General features: G+C 41.3%; 1 protein-coding gene across 1 annotated transcript; it reads left to right on the top strand.

Annotated features, from left to right (window-relative positions):
• The first annotated feature begins 12,028 nt into the window (after positions 1-12,028).
• LOC112254200 (60S acidic ribosomal protein P2) lies at positions 12,029-18,503 on the top strand. Its single transcript, XM_024426538.2, has 5 exons — positions 12,029-12,177; positions 13,487-13,610; positions 13,748-13,796; positions 18,053-18,139; positions 18,376-18,503. The coding sequence occupies exons 2-5, from the start codon at positions 13,488-13,490 to the stop codon at positions 18,453-18,455; spliced, it is 339 nt and encodes a 112-aa protein (XP_024282306.1). The 5' UTR covers positions 12,029-12,177; position 13,487; the 3' UTR covers positions 18,456-18,503.
• Positions 18,504-18,916: the final 413 nt, after the last annotated feature.

Here is an 18,916-nt window from a genome sequence, read left to right on the forward strand (position 1 = left end):
TCGCTGAAAGCCAAGCACAACTTTAGAAATAGTTCATAATTCTTCTCCCTCTGCCACCTCTAGCGACAAAACCATAAAAGCTACCAACACAATTGTAAAGGTCAATTGCCACTTAGAACCAACTTCTCTGGTTTTAAACAGCTTATGTCGCATAGATATGAGTCAGAAACATTAATTGTAGTGTCAAAATCGACTGCCAACTGTAAATTGGATAATTTTGGTCATAAAGTCAGGCTCGTCCAAAACAGAGTTTTGTAAGTGAGTTCGTCACAATTTACTGGAGGATTGGGTATGGATTACTTACACTTTTGCCAATGATGCCCAATTGCCCAGAAACAACACGTTGTGGTCTGCCCCCCAGCTGCCATATGAACATTTGTTGTCTGCATGTGGATGTAATGCACGCACATTTCCCTCTGAAAATAGGAATGAAAATGGGCTTCCATAAGTTTGTTCAACAATCTTGGGCAGATGGATAGGATATGGATGACCTCTTCTACTTGGTCTGTCAACCGTCAAAATCTAAGACTAGCGTGTTGTTGGTAAATAGCTATGTTTTGTTTATAGCTAGCTACATTACGAAGCATGTGATAAATACATTTGATTTGATGTACATGTCATTTTGGGATAGGCTATGTAGCTATGATACTAGGTTATTATAATGTGATACAACAAGCTAAATACAAAGCCTCTCCCTGACATATAATGTGAGAGGAAGATTTGATAGCTAACGTTGTACCTGAAGACAGATTTGATCCCTGTTAGCTAGCTGGCTAGCTCATATAAAAATACAAATAAACTGAAAACATGTTTGATGCATGTTGCCAGCTTGCTTTCAATAGTGTTTCAACTCAAACTGGCTAGCTACTAACAACAATACTTTTTTCACCTCTTCCACACTGACTTTACGGAATTCAAAAATACAATTCTTGTCTTTCATAATTTGGTCCGATATACTTGGATGTGTAGTGTCAGCGTTTATTGCTGGCATATCATCCCTATGTTTGCTTATGTTGAAAATGAAAAAGTAATTAAAGTAGTTGGCAATATCAGTGGGCTTTGTGATGAATGAGCCATCTAATTCAATGAATGATGAGGCAGAGTTGGCTTTTTTCCCCCAAAATGTCATTGAAGGTGCCCCAAAGCTTTTTACTATCATTCTTTATATCATTTATCTTCGTTTCATAGTGTAGTTTCTTTTTATTTAGTTTTGTCACATGATTTCTTAATTTGAAGTAAGTTTGCCAATCAGTTGGGCTGCCAAACTTACTTGCCATACCTTTTGCCTCATCCCTCTCAACCATACATTTTTTCAATTCCTCATCAAACCAAGGGGATTTAACTGTTTTTAGAGTCAATTTCTTAATGGCTGTGTTCTTATTAGTAACTGGAATAAGCAATTTCATAAATGTGTCAAGTGCAACGTCTGGTTGCTCCTCATTACACACCACAGACCAGCAAATATTCTTTACATCATCGACATACGAATCACTACAAAACTTCTCGTATGACCTCTTATACACCATATTAGGCCCAGCCTTTGGAACTTTGGTTTTCCTAGATATGGCTTATATTTTGTGATCACTACGTCCTATGGATTTTGATACTGCTTTAAAGCACATTTCTGCAGCATTAGTAAAGATGTGATCAATACATGTTGATGATTTAATTCCTGTGCAGTTTGTAACTACCCTGGTAGGTTGCAGGCACTGGTTACCGTTTGAATTTTTTTCTTGAGTGGGCAGCTTGATGAGAGCCAGTCAATATTTAAATCACCCAGAAAATATACTTCTCTGTTGATATCACATACATTTCACACTTATTATCCAGATACTGACTGTTAGCACTTGGTGGTCTATAGCAGCTTCCCACAAGAATATGCTTTAGGTGAGGCAGATGAACCTGTAGCCATATTACTTAAACAGTATTTAATGTTAGATAATCTCTAAGCTTATATAGGAATGTGGTTCTGAATATAGACCACAACACCGCCCCCGTTGGCATTTCTGTCTGTTCGGGAGATGTTATAACCATGTATTGTTACCACTGTATCATCAAAGGTATGATCTAAGTGAGTTTCAGAGATAGGCAGAATATATGTATGTCATCTGTTACAAGCAACTTACTGAAGTAATGGACATTGTTTCTCAGGCTGTTAAATATGACCTAATTTTAGCAATTTTCTGGGTTGCTTGATTGATTTGAATGCTTTACTGGGAAGCTTATCAGAAGTAGACTTGCTCATGTTATTTATATTGGAGCTGATAGTGCAGGGTGAGCTACAAAATTATTTTCCAACTAGAGCACATCGCCTCAGTGCAAACAGTGTAACTCTGGTTCAGAGGCTCATGGTTACTGTATACAATAGCTGTAGGATAAACAGAGGTATTCGGTGCAATTAGGGGCACATAAAGTTACTTATATTGTGTTTGCCAATCCAACCTTACAGTGAAATGATTACTTTCAAGCCCCTAACCAACAATGCAGTTTAAAAAATAAGAATAAGAAGTAAAAGGAACAAGTAATTGAAGAGCGGCAGTAAAATAACAATAGCAAGACTATAGTGCCTTGCGAAAGTATTCGGCCCCCTTGAACTTTGCAACTTTTTGCCACATTTCAGGCTTCAAACATAAAGATATAAAACTGTATTTTTTTGTGAAGAATCAACAACAAGTGGGACACAATCATGAAGTGGAACGACATTTATTGGATATTTCAAACTTTTTTAACAAATCAAAAACTGAAAAATTGGGCGTGCAAAATTATTCAGCCCCTTTACTTTCAGTGCAGCAAACTCTCTCCAGAAGTTCAGTGAGGATCTCTGAATGATCCAATGTTGACCTAAATGACTAATGATGATAAATACAATCTACCTGTGTGTAATCAAGTCTCCGTATAAATGCACCTGCACTGTGATAGTCTCAGAGGTCCGTTAAAAGCGCAGAGAGCATCATGAAGAACAAGGAACACACCAGGCAGGTCCGAGATACTGTTGTGAAGAAGTTTAAAGCCAGATTTGGATACAAAAAGATTTCCCAAGCTTTAAACATCCCAAGGAGCACTGTGCAAGCGATAATATTGAAATGGAAGGAGTATCAGACCACTGCAAATCTACCAAGACCTGGCCATCCCTCTAAACTTTCAGCTCATACAAGGAGAAGACTGATCAGAGATGCAGCCAAGAGGCCATGATCACTCTGGATGAACTGCAGAGATCTACAGCTGAGGTGGGAGACTCTGTCCATAGGACAACAATCAGTCGTATATTGCACAAATCTGGCCTTTATGGAAGAGTGGCAAGAAGAAAGCCATTTCTTAAAGATATCCATAAAAAGTGTCGTTTAAAGTTTGCCACAAGCCACCTAGGAGACACACCAAACATGTGGAAGAAGGTGCTCTGGTCAGATGAAACCAAAATTGAACTTTTTGGCAACAATGCAAAACGTTATGTTTGGCGTAAAAGCAACACAGCTCATCACCCTGAACACACCATCCCCACTGTCAAACATGGTGGTGGCAGCATCATGGTTTGGGCCTGCTTTTCTTCAGCAGGGACAGGGAAGATGGTTAAAATTGATGGGAAGATGGATGAAGCAAAATTCAGGACCATTCTGGAAGAAAACCTGATGGAGTCTGCAAAAGACCTGAGACTGAGACGGAGATTTGTCTTCCAACAAGACAATGATCCAAAACATAAAGCAAAATCTACAATGGAATGGTTCAAAAATAAACATATCCAGGTGTTAGAATGACCAAGTCAAAGTCCAGACCTGAATCCAATCGAGAATCTGTGGAAAGAACTGAAAACTGCTGTTCACAAATGCTCTCCATCCAACCTCACTGAGCTCGAGCTGTTTTGCAAGGAGGAATGGGAAAAAATTTCAGTCTCTCGATGTGCAAAACTGATAGAGACATACCCCAAGCAACTTACAACTGTAATCGCAGCAAAAGGTGGCGCTACAAAGTATTAACTTAAGGGGGCTGAATAATTTTGCACGCCCAATTTTTCAGTTTTTGATTTGTTAAAAAAGTTAGAAATATCCAATAAATGTCGTTCCACTTCATGACTGTGTCCCACTTGTTGTTGATTCTTCACAAAAAAATACAGTTTTATATCTTTATGTTTGAAGCCTGAAATGTGGCAAAAGGTCGCAAAGTTCAAGGGGGCCGAATACTTTCGCAAGGCACTGTATATACAGGGGGTACTGGCACAGAGTCAATGTGCGTGCGGGGGCACCGGTTAGTCGAGGTAATTGAGGTAATATGTACATGTAGGTCGATTTTTTTAAGTGATTATGCATAGATAATAACAGAGAGTAGCAGCAGCGTAAAAGAGGGGGTGGGGGGGAGTAATGCAAATAGTCTGGGTAGCCATTTGATTAGATGTTCAGGAGTCTTATGTCTTGGGGGTAGAAGCTGTTTAGAAGCCTATTGGACCTAGACTTGGCGCTCCGGTACCGCTTGCCGTGCGGTAGCAGAGAGAACAGTCTATGACTAGGGTGGCTGGAGTCTTGGACAATGGCTAGGGTGGCTGGAGTCTATGACTAGGGTGGCTGGAGTCTTGGACAACATTTTGAGCCTTCCTCTGACACCGCCTGGTATAGAGGTCCTGAATGGTAGGAAGCTTGGCCCCAGTGATGTACTGGGCCATACGCACTACCCCCTGTAGTGCCTTGCGGCCAGAGGCCGAGCAGTTGCAATACCAGGCAGTGTAGCAACCAGTCAGGATGCTCTCCATGGTGCAGCTGTAGAACCTTTTGAGGATCTGAGGACCCATGCCAAATATTTTCAGTCTCCTGTGGGGAATAATTTTTTTGTGCCCTCTTCACAACTGTCTTGGTGTGCTTAGACCATGTTAGTTTGTTGGTGATGTGGACACCAAGGAACTTGAAGCTCTCAACCTGCTCCACTACAGCCCCGTCGATGAGATTGGGGGCATGCTCACTCCTCCTTTTCCTATAGTCCACAATCATCTTCTTTGTCTTGATCAAATTGCGGGAGAGGTTGTTGTCCTGGCACCACACGGCCAGGTCTCTGTCTCGTCGTGGTCGGTGATCAGGCCTACCACTGTTGTGTCATCTGCAAACTTAATGATGGTGTTGGAGTCGTGCCTGGCCATGCAGTCATGATTGAACAGGGAGTACAGGAGGAGACTGAGCACGCACCCCTGAGGGGACCCTGTGCTGAGGATCAGTGTGGCAGATGTGTTGTTACCTACCCTTACCACCTGGGGGCAGCCCGTCAGGAAGTCCAGGATCCAGTTGCAGAGGGAGGTGTTTAGTCCCAGGGTCCTTAGCTTAGTGATGAGCTTTGAAGGCACTATGGTGTTGAACGCTGAGCTGTAGTCAATGAATAGCATTCCCACAGATGTTCCTTTTGTCCAAGTGGGAAAGGGCCGTGTGAAGTGCAATAGAGATTGCATCATCTGTGGATCTGTTAGGGTGGTATGCAAATTGGAGTGGGTCTAGGGTTTTAGGGATAATGGTGTTGATGTGAGCCATCACCAGCCTTTCAAAGCATTTCTTGGCTACAACATGAGTGCTACGGGTTGGTTAGTCATTTAGGCAGGTTACCTTAATGTTATTGGGCACAGGGACTATAGTGGTCTGCTTAAAACATGTTGGTATTACAGACTCGGACAGGGAGAGGTTGAAAATGTCAGTGAAGACACTTGCCAGTGTTGATGTTCAAATACAGGAGAACGAGACCAAATCATGGACGCTGGACAGAGTGGATTTCAGTTGTAGCAAAATGGCAGTTTATTGAGTCAAAAGATATCTTGTCCTGCAGTTTAACGTGCACGGACTTAGTCATATGTCCTGCAGTTTAATGTGCACGGACTTAGTCATATGACTCAGTAAGGAGTCAGCTGAAAAAGCGCTTAGACAAAGGTTACAGCAGTTTTTGTACATGGAATAATGTAGGTAGAGTCTTGTCGTGTCGCCTTCTGAATGGTCCCGAAGGGTTGGAGGCGGACCTGCTCTAGCCCGAGCAGGAGCCCCATTGGTGCACCGCAGAGTCTTCTGCTCTGGGCACCCGACCAGTAGAGGGTGGATGAAGTGTGTGTGTTTATGCAAGAAGGTATTTGTGTGTCAGGGGATCGTGAGGTAGGGGGAACTGAGAGGGGCAGTTTTATGGCTGGGTGTGTGTGTTCGTGCAATGGAATGTCTGTGTGTGTCCTGGGGTCGTGAGATAAGAGAACTGAGAGGGGCAGTTTATGGTTGGGTATATGTGTTCGTTCCTGTTTGGGCAGGGATACGTGCAATGACTTGAGTCAAGCGGATTAGTTTGGCACTGTATAATACATGAGCTATGTGTATGAATATATGTATATATGACACCAGTTGGTCAGCGCATGCTCGCAGTACACGTCCTGGTAATCCGTCTGGCCCTGCGGCCTTATGTCTGCTGACCTGTTTAAAGGTCTTACTCACATTGGCTGCAGAGAGCGCCATCACACAGTCGCCTGGAACAGCTGGTGCTCTCATGCATGTTTCAGTGACATGTTTCAATGCCCTTAGGATCATGTACATTTGATACAGCATTATGATGACTCATTGTCACAATGGTAGGGATTAATTGAGATGGTCTTGGATCATTGAAAAGTCATTGTTTCAACAGAGCCTTGAAATGCATGGACAGAGTCCAGGAGCCAAGATGATTTGGATGTACTCCGTCATTCCTGAAGAGTGTCCTCTGTTTCCAGAAGGTGTCAAAGTTATCCATAAAATTAACTCTAGCAGAGCTACAGTAATTATTTAGCCAGATGTGTAATGCCAGCAGTCTGCCGAATCTTTCACACTCACGGCCCAACGATGGTACTGGACCTGAAATGATTGGCAGTTTTTTTTGAGTATTTTAATGCTAAAATCAGTTCTTTAAAATCCATTTTCAGATGTTCCGAGCAAGCCCTCCTGATGTTGTTTGACCCCCACATGGACCACGACAGTGTCAACTCCCGGCATCTGTCGTAGAACAGTCGGAAGCAGCCTTGTGATGTCCTGTACTCGTGCTCCTGGTTAGCACAGGGTTTTTGCCTTGGGAACTGAGATATTTCTCACCATAGAGCTGCCTAAAATGACAGCTGGTTTATGTTGAATGGGCCGGTCTCTCAGGCAGCCTCATGGTTTGATGAGGGTGGGAGCTCTGAGGATCTGAACCCGAGGTAGAAGCCACCGGAGAGGGGGACAGAACCGAGGACGAAGACGCAGGTACCTCCGGATCCAATCTTGAATGGAAAGCCCACAAGGAAGAAGGCGCAGGAACCTCTGAATCCAGGGCTGCGGAGCTGTTTCTGGTCTGTGTCAGATCCGGGCTCAACATCTCCATGGATACCGTCACCAGTTGACACTTTCTTCAACTTCTGTGGCGAGTGACGTACCTCTACGGCTGGTTCGTTTGGTCGAGAACAGCTCTGTTCTCCGGGGAAGTGATGGAACCCTGCTTAGCATCGACCAGTTGGTCTTGGAGAGCCGACTAGGTGGCAAAAATCAGACCAGAACGGTGTCTGGCTACTGAGATGGAAAAAAAATAAAAAAGTGGGCGGGGGTAGATTCACCACTAGCTTGTGTAGGGTTGCTACTTGTTAAGAGTTGCCACTTCGCTCCTGTTGTCCTCCGCAAGCAAGCAGTTGCTACATTGAAGTAAACACAGCTCCTGCAGCGCTGGAAACGTTCAATAGTGACCTCTGTTTGAGACCGCCGAGCCAACTAGGCTAGCTGGGCTTTCATGTCTCTCCCCCTATGTGGAATCTGGCAGGATACCGGGACAGACAGCAGCACTCACAGCAACTAAGCCCAACAGAGCCGCAGGATCCAAAATAAAATAAAAGTACAGTTGAAGTCGTACGTTTACAAACACTTAGGTTGGAGTCGTTAAAACTTGTTTTTCAACCACTCCACAAATTTCTTGCTAACAAACTATAGTTTTGGTAAGTCGGTTAGGACATCTACTTTGTGCATGATACAATAAATATTTCCAACAATCGTTTACAGACAGATTATTTCACTTGTAATTCACTGTATCACAATTCCAGTGGGTCAGAAGTTTACATGTGCAAAGTTGACTGTGCCTTTAAACAGCTTGGAAAATTCCAGAAAATTATGTCACGGCTTTAGAAGCTTCTGATAGGCTAATTGACATAATATGAGTCAATTGGAGGTGTACCTGTGGATGTATTTCAAGGCCTACCTTCAAACGCAGTGCCTCTTTGCTTGACATCATGGGAAAATCAAAAGAAATCAGCCAAGACCTCAGAAAAAAATTGTAGACCTCCACAAGTTTGGTTCATCCTTGGGTGCAATTTCCAAATGCCTGAAGGTACCACGTTCATCTGTATAAACAATAATACGCAAGTATATACACAATGGGACCACGCAGCCGTCATACCGCTCAGGAAGGAGACGTGTTCTGTCTTCTAGAGATGAACGTACTTTGGTGCGAAAAGTGCAGATCAATCCCAGAACAACAGCAAAGGACCTTGTGAAGATGCTAGAGGAAACAGGTACAAAAGTATCTATTTCCACAGTAAAGTGAGTCCTATATCAACATTACCTGAAAGGCCACTCAGCAAGGAAGAAACCATTGCTTCAAAAAGCCAGACTATGGTTTGCAACTGCACATGTGGACAAAGATTGTACTTTTTGGAGAAATGTCCTCTGGTCAGATGAAACAAAAATAGAACTGTTTGGCCATTATGACCATCGTTACGTTTGGAGGAAAAAGGGGGAAGATTGTAAGCCGAAGAACACCATCCCAACCGTGAAGCACGGGGGTGGCAGCATCATGTTGTGGGGGTGCTTTGTTGCAGGAGGGACTGGTGCACTTCACATATAGATGGCATATAGAGGGAAAATTATGTGGATATATTGAAGCAACTTCTCAAGACATCAGTCAGGAGGTTAAAGCTTGGTCACAAAGGGGTCTTCAAAATGGACAATGACCCCAAGCATTCTTCCAAAGTTGTGGCAAAATGGCTTAAGGACAACAAAGTCAAGGTATTGGAGTTGCCATCACAAAGCCCTGGTCCTATGGGTCCAGTTCCTATGGGCAGAACTGAAAATGTGTGCGAGCAAGGAGGCCTACAAAACTGATTCAGTTACACCAGTTCTGTCATTAGGAATGGGCCAAAATTCACCCAACTTATTGTGGGAAGCTTATGGAAGGCTACTTGAAACATTTGACCCAAGTTAAACAATTGAAAGGCAATGCTACCAAATACTAATTGAGTGTATGTAAACTTCTGACCCACTGGGAATGTGATGAAATAAATAAAAGCTGAAATAAATCATTCTCTCTACTATAATTATGACATTTAACATTGTTAAAATAAATTGGTGATCCTAACTGGCCTAAAACAGGGAATTGTTAGTTGGATTAAATGTCAGGATTTGTGAAAAATTGAGTTTAAATGTATTTGGCTAAGGTGTATGTAAAATTCTGACTTCAACTGTAGGTATATATGACTAGTGTGTAAAAAGTGTGTAAAAAGTTTTTTGATGTCTTTCCAATATACACTGAGTATACCAAACATTAAGAACACCTTCCTAATATTGAGTTTCACCCCCCTCAATTAGTCAGGGCATAGACTCTACAAGGTGTCGATGGCGTTTCACAGGGATGCAGGCCCATGTTGACTCTAATGCTTCCCACAGTTGTGTCAAGTTGGCTGGATGTCATTTGGGTGGTGGATCATTCCTGATACACACAGGAAACTGTTGAGCGTGAAAACCCCAGCAGCATTGCAGTTCTTGATGCAAACTTGTGTGCCTGGCACCTACTACCATGCTCTGTTCGAAGGCACTTCAATATTTTGTCTTGCCTCTGAATGGCACACAATCCATGTCTCAAGGCTTAAAAATACTTATTTAACCTGTTTCCTCCCCTTCATCTATACTGATTGAATTGGATTTAACAGGTGACATCAATAAGGGTTCGTAGCTTTCGCCGGGATTCACCTGGTCAGTGTATGTCATGGAAAGAGCAGGTGTTCTCAATGTTTTGTATACTCAATGTATAACTCTTATTTGAATTTAATGTAATTTCTTATTTTGTTCTGGTCTGTAACTGTTCTTTTCTTTGTCATGTATTTCTAAGTTTTATGGGTACCCCAGGAAGAGTAGCTGCTACATGTGCAGTAGTTAATGCGGATCCTAATAAACTAAACTAAACTGGTTTAGGATCAGAAGAGGCCAGGGCCTGTCCTGGCCATTCTGCCACCCTATGCAAGACAAAAATATTGCTGCTGCCCCCCACCCCACCGCATAACTAGAATAGTCACTGTCAGCAAAATTACGTTGAAAAGACGTCTAAAATACATATTTTCCAGACATTGAAGTTAGGTTCAATTTAGGTTCTGAATGAAAGGTGAAAATCTGTATTTTCCTGGATGTTGGAAATACATATTTTTCAGATGTAGAAATCAGGTTAATTTTTGTAATTTATAGACGTCTATGTTTGTACCAAAATAAGGCCGGTCCAGACCGAACCAAATCTGAATCAAACATGGAGACTTGGTCCAGACCTAAGATCTATGTTTGGGTCAAATCAAGACTGGTCCAGACCGGACCAAAAGCCAATGTCTGTGGACATGGAAATCAAGGCTGGTTTGGACTGCACCAATAAAAAGACGGCTGGTCTGGACAGGACCAAAAAAAGACATCCAAAAGACGTCGGCGTCGGTCCGTGCTTACTGGGGTATAGCCTACCACGTCGGCCTTGTAATGGAATTTTATGAATACCCATCCATGTGTTAGGCCCACCGTTTGTAAAACAGGCTGTTGCATTGGCTTTATTAGTCTTGATTCCTGTGACCTAATCAATTTGGTTATTTAAGCTCTGAATATCAGCTACCCAATTTTATCAGTAGTTATCCTGAGCCTATTTTCAATGTGTTTACACAGTGGGAAATGCAGAAGTATTTTCTTTTTCATTGTGATCAGCTCGTCAAAAATGTACGGATACAAACTTGAAACCACTGATCATGACAATGTAGCACACGGGGTGAAACTCCTGTACAGCAGTTGTGAGTAGCCTGACTATCAGTTCCATATTGTCCATTTTACTTCAACCTGTCCTTTTTTTTGGATATGTTGTTTGTTAATATATCAGCAAATGTTTCGTTTGATTGGGCACCATTTAGGTTAAGTTATATGATCTGAGAAACCTACATGATGTAAAAAGTGTTAGTCTCATTGTCATATATTTCACCTCCAGCCTGTAGGTTACAGAAAAGGCCACATACTCTTTCTACCATATACTATATCTGCTGCTACATGATTTATGTTAGTTGGATGGAACGTGGTGGAGCGTGGCAGCGATTTGTCTCTCCAATAGCACCCTGTAGAGACTCGCTGGGAATGGACATATAAAATATTCTGCACCCCTGCCTTTGACAAAGTGGGCACTGCTTATCTTATTTGACACATCCGGCCGTGTTTGGGAGTCCCATAGGGCGGCATACAATTGGCCTAGCATCGTCCGGGGCTGGAGGGGAACGAGGCAGTTTAGGTACTGGCTAAACAAGCACTGAGTAGTGGGGATGTCGATGTTGTAGTTTCAATGAGCAAGGCAGAGGCAAAAAGCCTGATATATACAGTGATGATGAAGAGATGGCAGGCGCAGTGGAATAGAGATACTAAGGGCAGTCATTTATTTCAAGTACAGAGGAAAGTCTGGGGGGGGGGCAGGAAGGGACAGAAGAGAAGAGGATATTTTTATACGATTAAATGTGAGACACAGCCGGTTGAACAAGACCTTAAATGTGATAGGAAAGCATCCAACAGCAAAGTGTGATTATTGACAGGAAACAGAGACCGTGGAGCATGTATTGCGACAGTGTGGGCAGTATCAGAGGGAAAGAGAGATGCTGAGATCTAGTATGAGCAACAAGGGGATACAGGAAATTAGTTTAGAGTATATTGAGTTGAACGTCATTCGATATAGTCTCAAATATTTTGTTATCTTTTTTAAGAGCAACAGGGCTGGCAGGTACGATTTAGTTTTTCCCTGTCGCGAACCCACACTCCAGTACAGTAGGTGGCGGTAATGTACCGTAACGTTGGATGCCAACTGCCGATAAATCCCACCGAAGAAGAAGAAAACGACGCGAGACTCTTCCCCTCTCTCCCTTCCAAAAAATTCAGCGTGACTGACGTTTCGTGTCTCTATAGACTTAAAGTAAGTTAATCTTTATAATACGTTTTAGACCATAAACAGTTGATTCAGTGTTTGCAGTATTATAGTTCAGTTGTACTAATGTTCAACTATATTGTCAGAGGTCATCTTGTACAACAAGAAAATGTACTACTTTCGCAATTAAAGAGCACGTGTTAGTGTTCAAAGCTAAGGCAGAGAGGCTAACGTAAGCGAGCTACACTAGCTGCAAACATCACACAATCGCATGAGCACCACGAACACATTTTACTGTCTTTATCTGTATGTGAAATCTTACTCCTTTCATAACATTTTTACAATTACCCGTTTGTTGTAACATTGACTTGCGTTTTCACGTGTCTTGAGTCTAATGAAATGCTAACTTAATAGCTAGTTAGTAGCCGCGCATGCTCCGATACTTTCCCTAGCGCAGCATGCTAGCTATGCATTTATGACAGTAACATGGTCTTTATTAGTTACCACAGTCATAATTATAGCAAAACCCCAGCTACTTAAAAAAGGTATGTCAAAAATGTACCCTTAGCGTAACCCTAACTTTAACCACACTGCTAACCTTATGCTTAAACTTATATTAAGATCAAAAATCAATTGTTTAACCATATAGAACCAATTATGACTTTGTAGCTGTGGTACCTAGTGACAACGCCAGTTGGCTAGTTCAGCGTTTACAGAACTGGGTTCTGGGGACCGCAAGGGGTGCACATTTATTTTTTCCCCCTAGTACTAGACAGCTGATTGAAATATTAGAAGCTGGATGTTGATTTTTTAAAATTATTGTTTTATATATATATCAAAAATAAATAATCAGCTGTGTTGTGCTATGACAAAACCAAAATGTACACTCCATGTGGTCCCCATGACTGATTTCTGGAAACCCTGGGCTAGCTAATAGACATTCAAGAAATTACCAATATTTTATGAATTAACTGATGTGCAGTCATAAATAGAATTGTCTTGTTTATGTTATTGTACAACAGCTGATGAATAACACTGTGAAAGTGTGAACACATTTGATCAGTGTTATTGAAAATACATTATAGTATTAGAATGTACCAGAGGCCACCAAAATAAAGCTTGTCCTGCAAACATTTCTTAACCCCCCCAGTATGGGGGAGCCTGCCTTACTATTTCTATTTGGCTGGGTACTCCATGTGCTTGTGGAAAACACTGTAGCCATTGCTAATTAGGCTACTCATATGTCACATGGACTCTGGGTAAGGCCAATTTGAATATCCTCAGAATGCATGTCACGTAGACCAATATAGTTTATAATCCAACTAATTGTTTTTTTCCTTCTCCATATCTCTTGCAGAATGCGTTACGTGGCCGCTTACCTCCTGGCTGTGCTCGGTGGCAACACCAGCCCCTCCTCAAAGGATATCAAGACCATCCTGGGGAGTGTTGGAATCGAGGCCGAAGCGCAGCGCCTAGACAAGGTATGGCACCATTTAGGGAGATGCTGTTTTGATAAGATAAACTGAGTTACTTTTGTTTCCTTGGACACTGTAGCACGATGGAGGCCTCGGTTTACACAGTAACTGGTGATGATTAGAACCTGAATTTGTTTTCACAGGTTGTCAATGAATTAAATGGAAAAGACATCAACGAAGTCATGAACGCTGGTGAGGCTTTTTCCCTTATGTCTTTGATTTGACTCGTGAGTTCATGCATAGCTACAGAATTGTTAATGTTACAGATTGGCTAATGGGAAGCATCGCAAGGAATTTTTCAACTAACCTGTTCTTCCTGATACTTTCTTTGTTCTCGATTTGGTATATACCAGAGATTATTCAGAAAGATATTAAATCCACGTTTTATATCAAATGAGAGATGCCTCTTGCATGGGTGTAGATCTTTGTTTTTGGTCGCACTGTGTGATGCACTGTCATCTACTTCCACACGCGTCCGCATCGTGTAGAAACATTTAGTTCCTGCATAGGTGTTGGGAAATGCAAGATGTCTGGTAGCTAAAATATAGAGGGAACTGCTCACTTTGTGGATTTAATATCTTTCTTTATATTGTTTGATTTTTGGAGAACCACCTGCAACTGGGCACGGACATTTTATAAGATAATCTTTTTACCTGAATCAAGAACGGATTGCCAAAAACGGGTTATGTTTCCATTAGCCAATCTGTAACGGGTTCGGAGCAATACATACTGTACATCCTGTTAACAATTCTGTAGCTCATTATGCCTGATTTGCACTATAGGGTCAACCCAAACCGTACTGTTGGCTGAGATATTTTCTCAGTACTTCTTGGTTCGGCACTATAGTGTGATTGGCTTTGGTCTAGGGCTGATCCCATTTAGTCGATTGTTTGGTCGATAGGCTGTTGGTCAACCAAGATTTCTTTCGTCGAACAGTCTTTCGTCGAATTTGGTTAATAGCCTAATGATTCCATGAGCACAACAACGACATGGCAAGTAAACCATTTCGCAAATTTGGCTGTTTTTACATTTTTTTGCCTTGGGTAAAATAAAGGCTTTACCAAAAAACTTTGGCTATTATTTATTTCCTGTTTACCATGTTCAAAATTGTCGTAAAAACTAGATTTATAATAATAATAACACTCCTTTTGCTATTATGGTACGCTTATACTTAGTGTTTACATTTCCAAGTGGCCAGAAATTATATTAATCCATACAGCATCAGTTTGGCACACACAATATGCAGGCAGCACTTGCTCCTTACCTTTTTCTTGATCTCCAGTATTTTCCACAACTATTCAGATTTATTCCCCACATCTGACTTTCCCTCTGCCTGCTGAGCAACCCTTAAATATTCCCCCGTTTCAAATTTGTCATGTCCTCTGCATCCATTTTTCGGTCACGTTGAGTTATTTATAACCAATTTATTGATGTGATTATGATTAGAGGTCGCCCGATTATAATTTTTCGATACCGATTATTGGAGGACGAAAAAAGCCAATGCCGATTAATCGGCCGATTTTTAGACATAATTTATTTGTAATAATAATGACGATTACAACAATACTGAATAAACACTTATTTTAACTTAATATAATAAATCAATAAAATCAACTTAGCCTTAAATAATGCAACAACAAAGTTTTGGAGAAGTAAAAGTGCAATACGTGCCATGTATAAAAGCTAACGTTTAAGTTCCTTGCTCAGAACATGAGAACATAAAAAAACTGGTGGTTCCTTTTAACATGAGTCTTCAATATTCCCAAGTAAGAAGTTTTAAGTTGTAGTTATTATAGGAATTATAGGACTATTTCTCTCAAAACGATTTGTATTTCATATACCTTTGACTATTGGATGTTGTTATAGGCACTTTAGTATTACCAGTGTAACAGTATAGCTTCCGTCCCTCTCCCCGCTCTTAACTGGGCTCGAACCAGGAACACATCGACAACAGCCACCCTCGAAGCAGTGTTTACCCATCGCTCCACAAAAGCCGCGGGCCTTGCGGAGCAAGGGGAACAACCACGCTCAGAGCAAGTCTCAGAGCGAGTGGCGTTTGAAATGCTATTAGCGCGCACCCCGCTAACTAGCTAGCCATTTCACATCGGTTACACCAGCCTCATCTCAGGAGTTGATAGGCTTGAAGTCATAAACAGCGCAATGCTTAAAGCATTGCGAAGAGCTGCTGGAAAAATGCACAAAAGTGCTGTTTGAATGAATGCTTACGAGCCTGCTACTGCCTACCACCGCTCAGTCAGGAGGCTGCTCTATCAAATCAGACTTAATTATATCACACAGAAATACGAGCCATAGGTCATTAATATGGTCAAATCCGGAAACTATAATTTCGAAAATAAAACGTTTATTATTTCAGTGACATACGGAACCGTTCTGTATTTTATCTAACGGGTGGCATCCCTAAGTCAAAATATTGCTGTTGCATTGCACAACCTTCAATGTTATGTCATAATTACGTAAAATTCTGGCAAATTAGTTCGCAACGAGCCAGGCGGCCCAAACTGTTGCATATACCCTGACTGTGCTTGCAGTGAACGCAAGAGAAGTGACAATTTCGCCTGGTTAATATCGCCTGCTAACCTTTCTTTTAGCTAAGTATACATTTTTAAACCTGCATATGTCTGTGTATTGATTTTAAGAAAGGCATTGGTGTATATGGTTAGGTACACGGAGCAACGACAGTCCTTTTCCGCGAATGCGCACCGCATCGATTATATGCAATTATATGCAGGACACTAGATAAACTAGTAATATCAACTATGTGTAGTTAAATAGTGATTATGATTGATTGATTGTTTTTTATAAGATAAGTTTAATGCTAGCTAGCAACTTACGCGAATGCAGTAAGAAGCCAAGGTAACAGGTAAGTTCCTCGTGAGACAGGTGGTTAGAGTGTTGGACTAGTTAACCGTAAGGTTGCAATATTGAATCCCTAAGCTGACAATGTAAAAATCTGTCGTTCTGCCCCTGAACAAGGCAGTTAACCCACCGTTCTTAGGCCGTCATTGAAATTAAGAATGTGTTCTTAACTGACTTGCCTCGTTAAATAAAGTTGTAAAAAAAAAATACAGATTTCCGGTTGTTATGAAAACTTGAAATCTGCCCTGATTAATCGGTCAACCTCTAATTATGATATGCTATATGTTAGGCACTATTGTTTCCTATTCGGGTGGGATTAGTTTTACTGGGGGAGGTCGGATAATGTAATTATGTGCACTTGCACAAAACACCACATCTGCCATTTTTGTCCAGTCCGACTGTCAATACATGGCAGGAAAGTAACAATTCCAGCCAGAATAACCTACTGTTTTTTTTGCAAGCTCCAAGGTTCTCTGATGGTACTAGCCCGGTGTGAATCGACATTCCTGTGTTTTGAGAAATGTCTGAGTTTGACAGGTGTTGCTTGTGGTTTGCACAAGAAAACAATAACTGAATCGATAAATTTAACTAAATGCTGCGCATAAGCTATATTTAAATGGCCTTACATGTAGCCTATCAACTTTCAGTGAATGCGTTTGTTTGTTTTGTGTGTATTAATTGAATATTGCCAAATGCATCAGTATAAAATATTGAGCCTATTTAATGCAACCCTTGCTGTTTAGTAGATCGCAAAGCAGCATATAACCAAGCTAAACATTTGGAAATGATAAGTTAACTCTCATCCATTGCCTTAAAATACATCTCAAGTGCAATTGCACTGTTTAGCTCACATCTAAAGGCTGGAGGACATTTAGGGCATACTGCGGATCGCTAAAATATTCCAATGATTATGATCACACTTCCTCAATTCAAATATGATGGCGACACTATAGGAAAGATGGTTCGGTATGGTTTAGAAACTCGGGAACCAATCACCTAGACATGTTGAAATGCTGTATCTTCGCGCCTAGAATAAAAACTTCCAGGCTTCCGTCATAACTGTCCATTTTATAAAAATTTAAAAAAAGAGAACTACAGGGGACAGTTTGGGGGGGAAACAAATCCTGTCCAAATCATCCTCTGGAATAACGGACATTCTGAAGTAATAATTTCATAACCAACGTTCTCCAGTAATACTAGTCCTGTGTGAATAGGTTTTTGGTCATGTGCATGCAATGCATACATGTCATGTAAAGAGAGCAAGGGTTGAGGGAATAGGGAATGTTTTTCCTAAATAAATTGGGGGTTTCGCTGACAGAACTTTTCAGTCAGAAATGGGTGTAATTATTTAGCCGTTTTCCCAATACGGACAGCGCGATAAACACTTTGTTCTGTGGCCCATCGATTGGTCAAAAGAACAGACGACTTGATCAATTTTTTTGTTGTTGCCAGGGACAGCCCTACTTTGGTCTATAGATTGCAAATAGGCACAAATGTCGTCAGTCATTCGTTCATTCACTGTTCACGTTAATTTGTTACCTGTCAATGAATTGATCCTTTACGCTTTGCAGGCCTCTCTAAGTTGGCCTCCGTGCCAGCAGGTGGTGCTGTGGCAGCTCCTGCAGCTGGCGCTGTAGCTGGCACTGCTCCTGTTGCTGGTAAAATCAATCTCTCATGTCTCTCCTTTTGTCTCACATCACATTCCACAATATGGTGCCAAACATTTCAATGGACTGAAACACATTTCTTTGAAAATAATTGCATTAAACAACATAATTAGAGGAAAATGCCTGTGCTTCATATTAGACACTGTTATTGCATTTCTGGAAATGAACTATGCGTTTTGCGGATAGACTCCCAAACATGAAGCTAACCTATGTTTGTGTGTCTGCAGCGGAAGAGAAAAAGGAGGAGAAGAAAGAGGAATCTGAAGAGGGATCTGATGACGACATGGGATTCGGCCTCTTTGATTAATTTTTCTTCTGCGAGAAGTGAAAAAAACAATAAAACTTGAAATTGTTACCAGAAATCCATCGTTTCTTTAAAAAAAAAATATACACACACACACAACTGTCCAGTATTGTAGGAATGTTAAAGTTACAGTGACAAACACTAGCCAGCAGCCTACTAAATATTGACCGTTGCCTGAGACAAACTTAAAGTCTGGCAGAACAATGGTGTTTATTGAGTACCAAACTGCATATTTTTTTGTGGCAGTTAGAATTTGCTGGTCGTGCAAGAAAAGGGGAAACCTTGTGGGATTATAAGATATGAAGAACTGGAAACACCTGGGAGACCTGAATTTCATAGCTGGCATGGGTTTTCTGTTTTTCAACCTTGATTCAATTGAATAGCATGAGTTTTACTGTGGACACAATTGTTTAGAATCAGCAAGTCTTAATTTGTGATTTTTAAAATTTTCCTTAACTGGTAGA

Source organism: Oncorhynchus tshawytscha, unplaced genomic scaffold (assembly GCF_018296145.1).
Source record: "Oncorhynchus tshawytscha isolate Ot180627B unplaced genomic scaffold, Otsh_v2.0 Un_contig_1824_pilon_pilon, whole genome shotgun sequence".
NCBI lineage: Eukaryota > Metazoa > Chordata > Actinopteri > Salmoniformes > Salmonidae > Oncorhynchus > Oncorhynchus tshawytscha.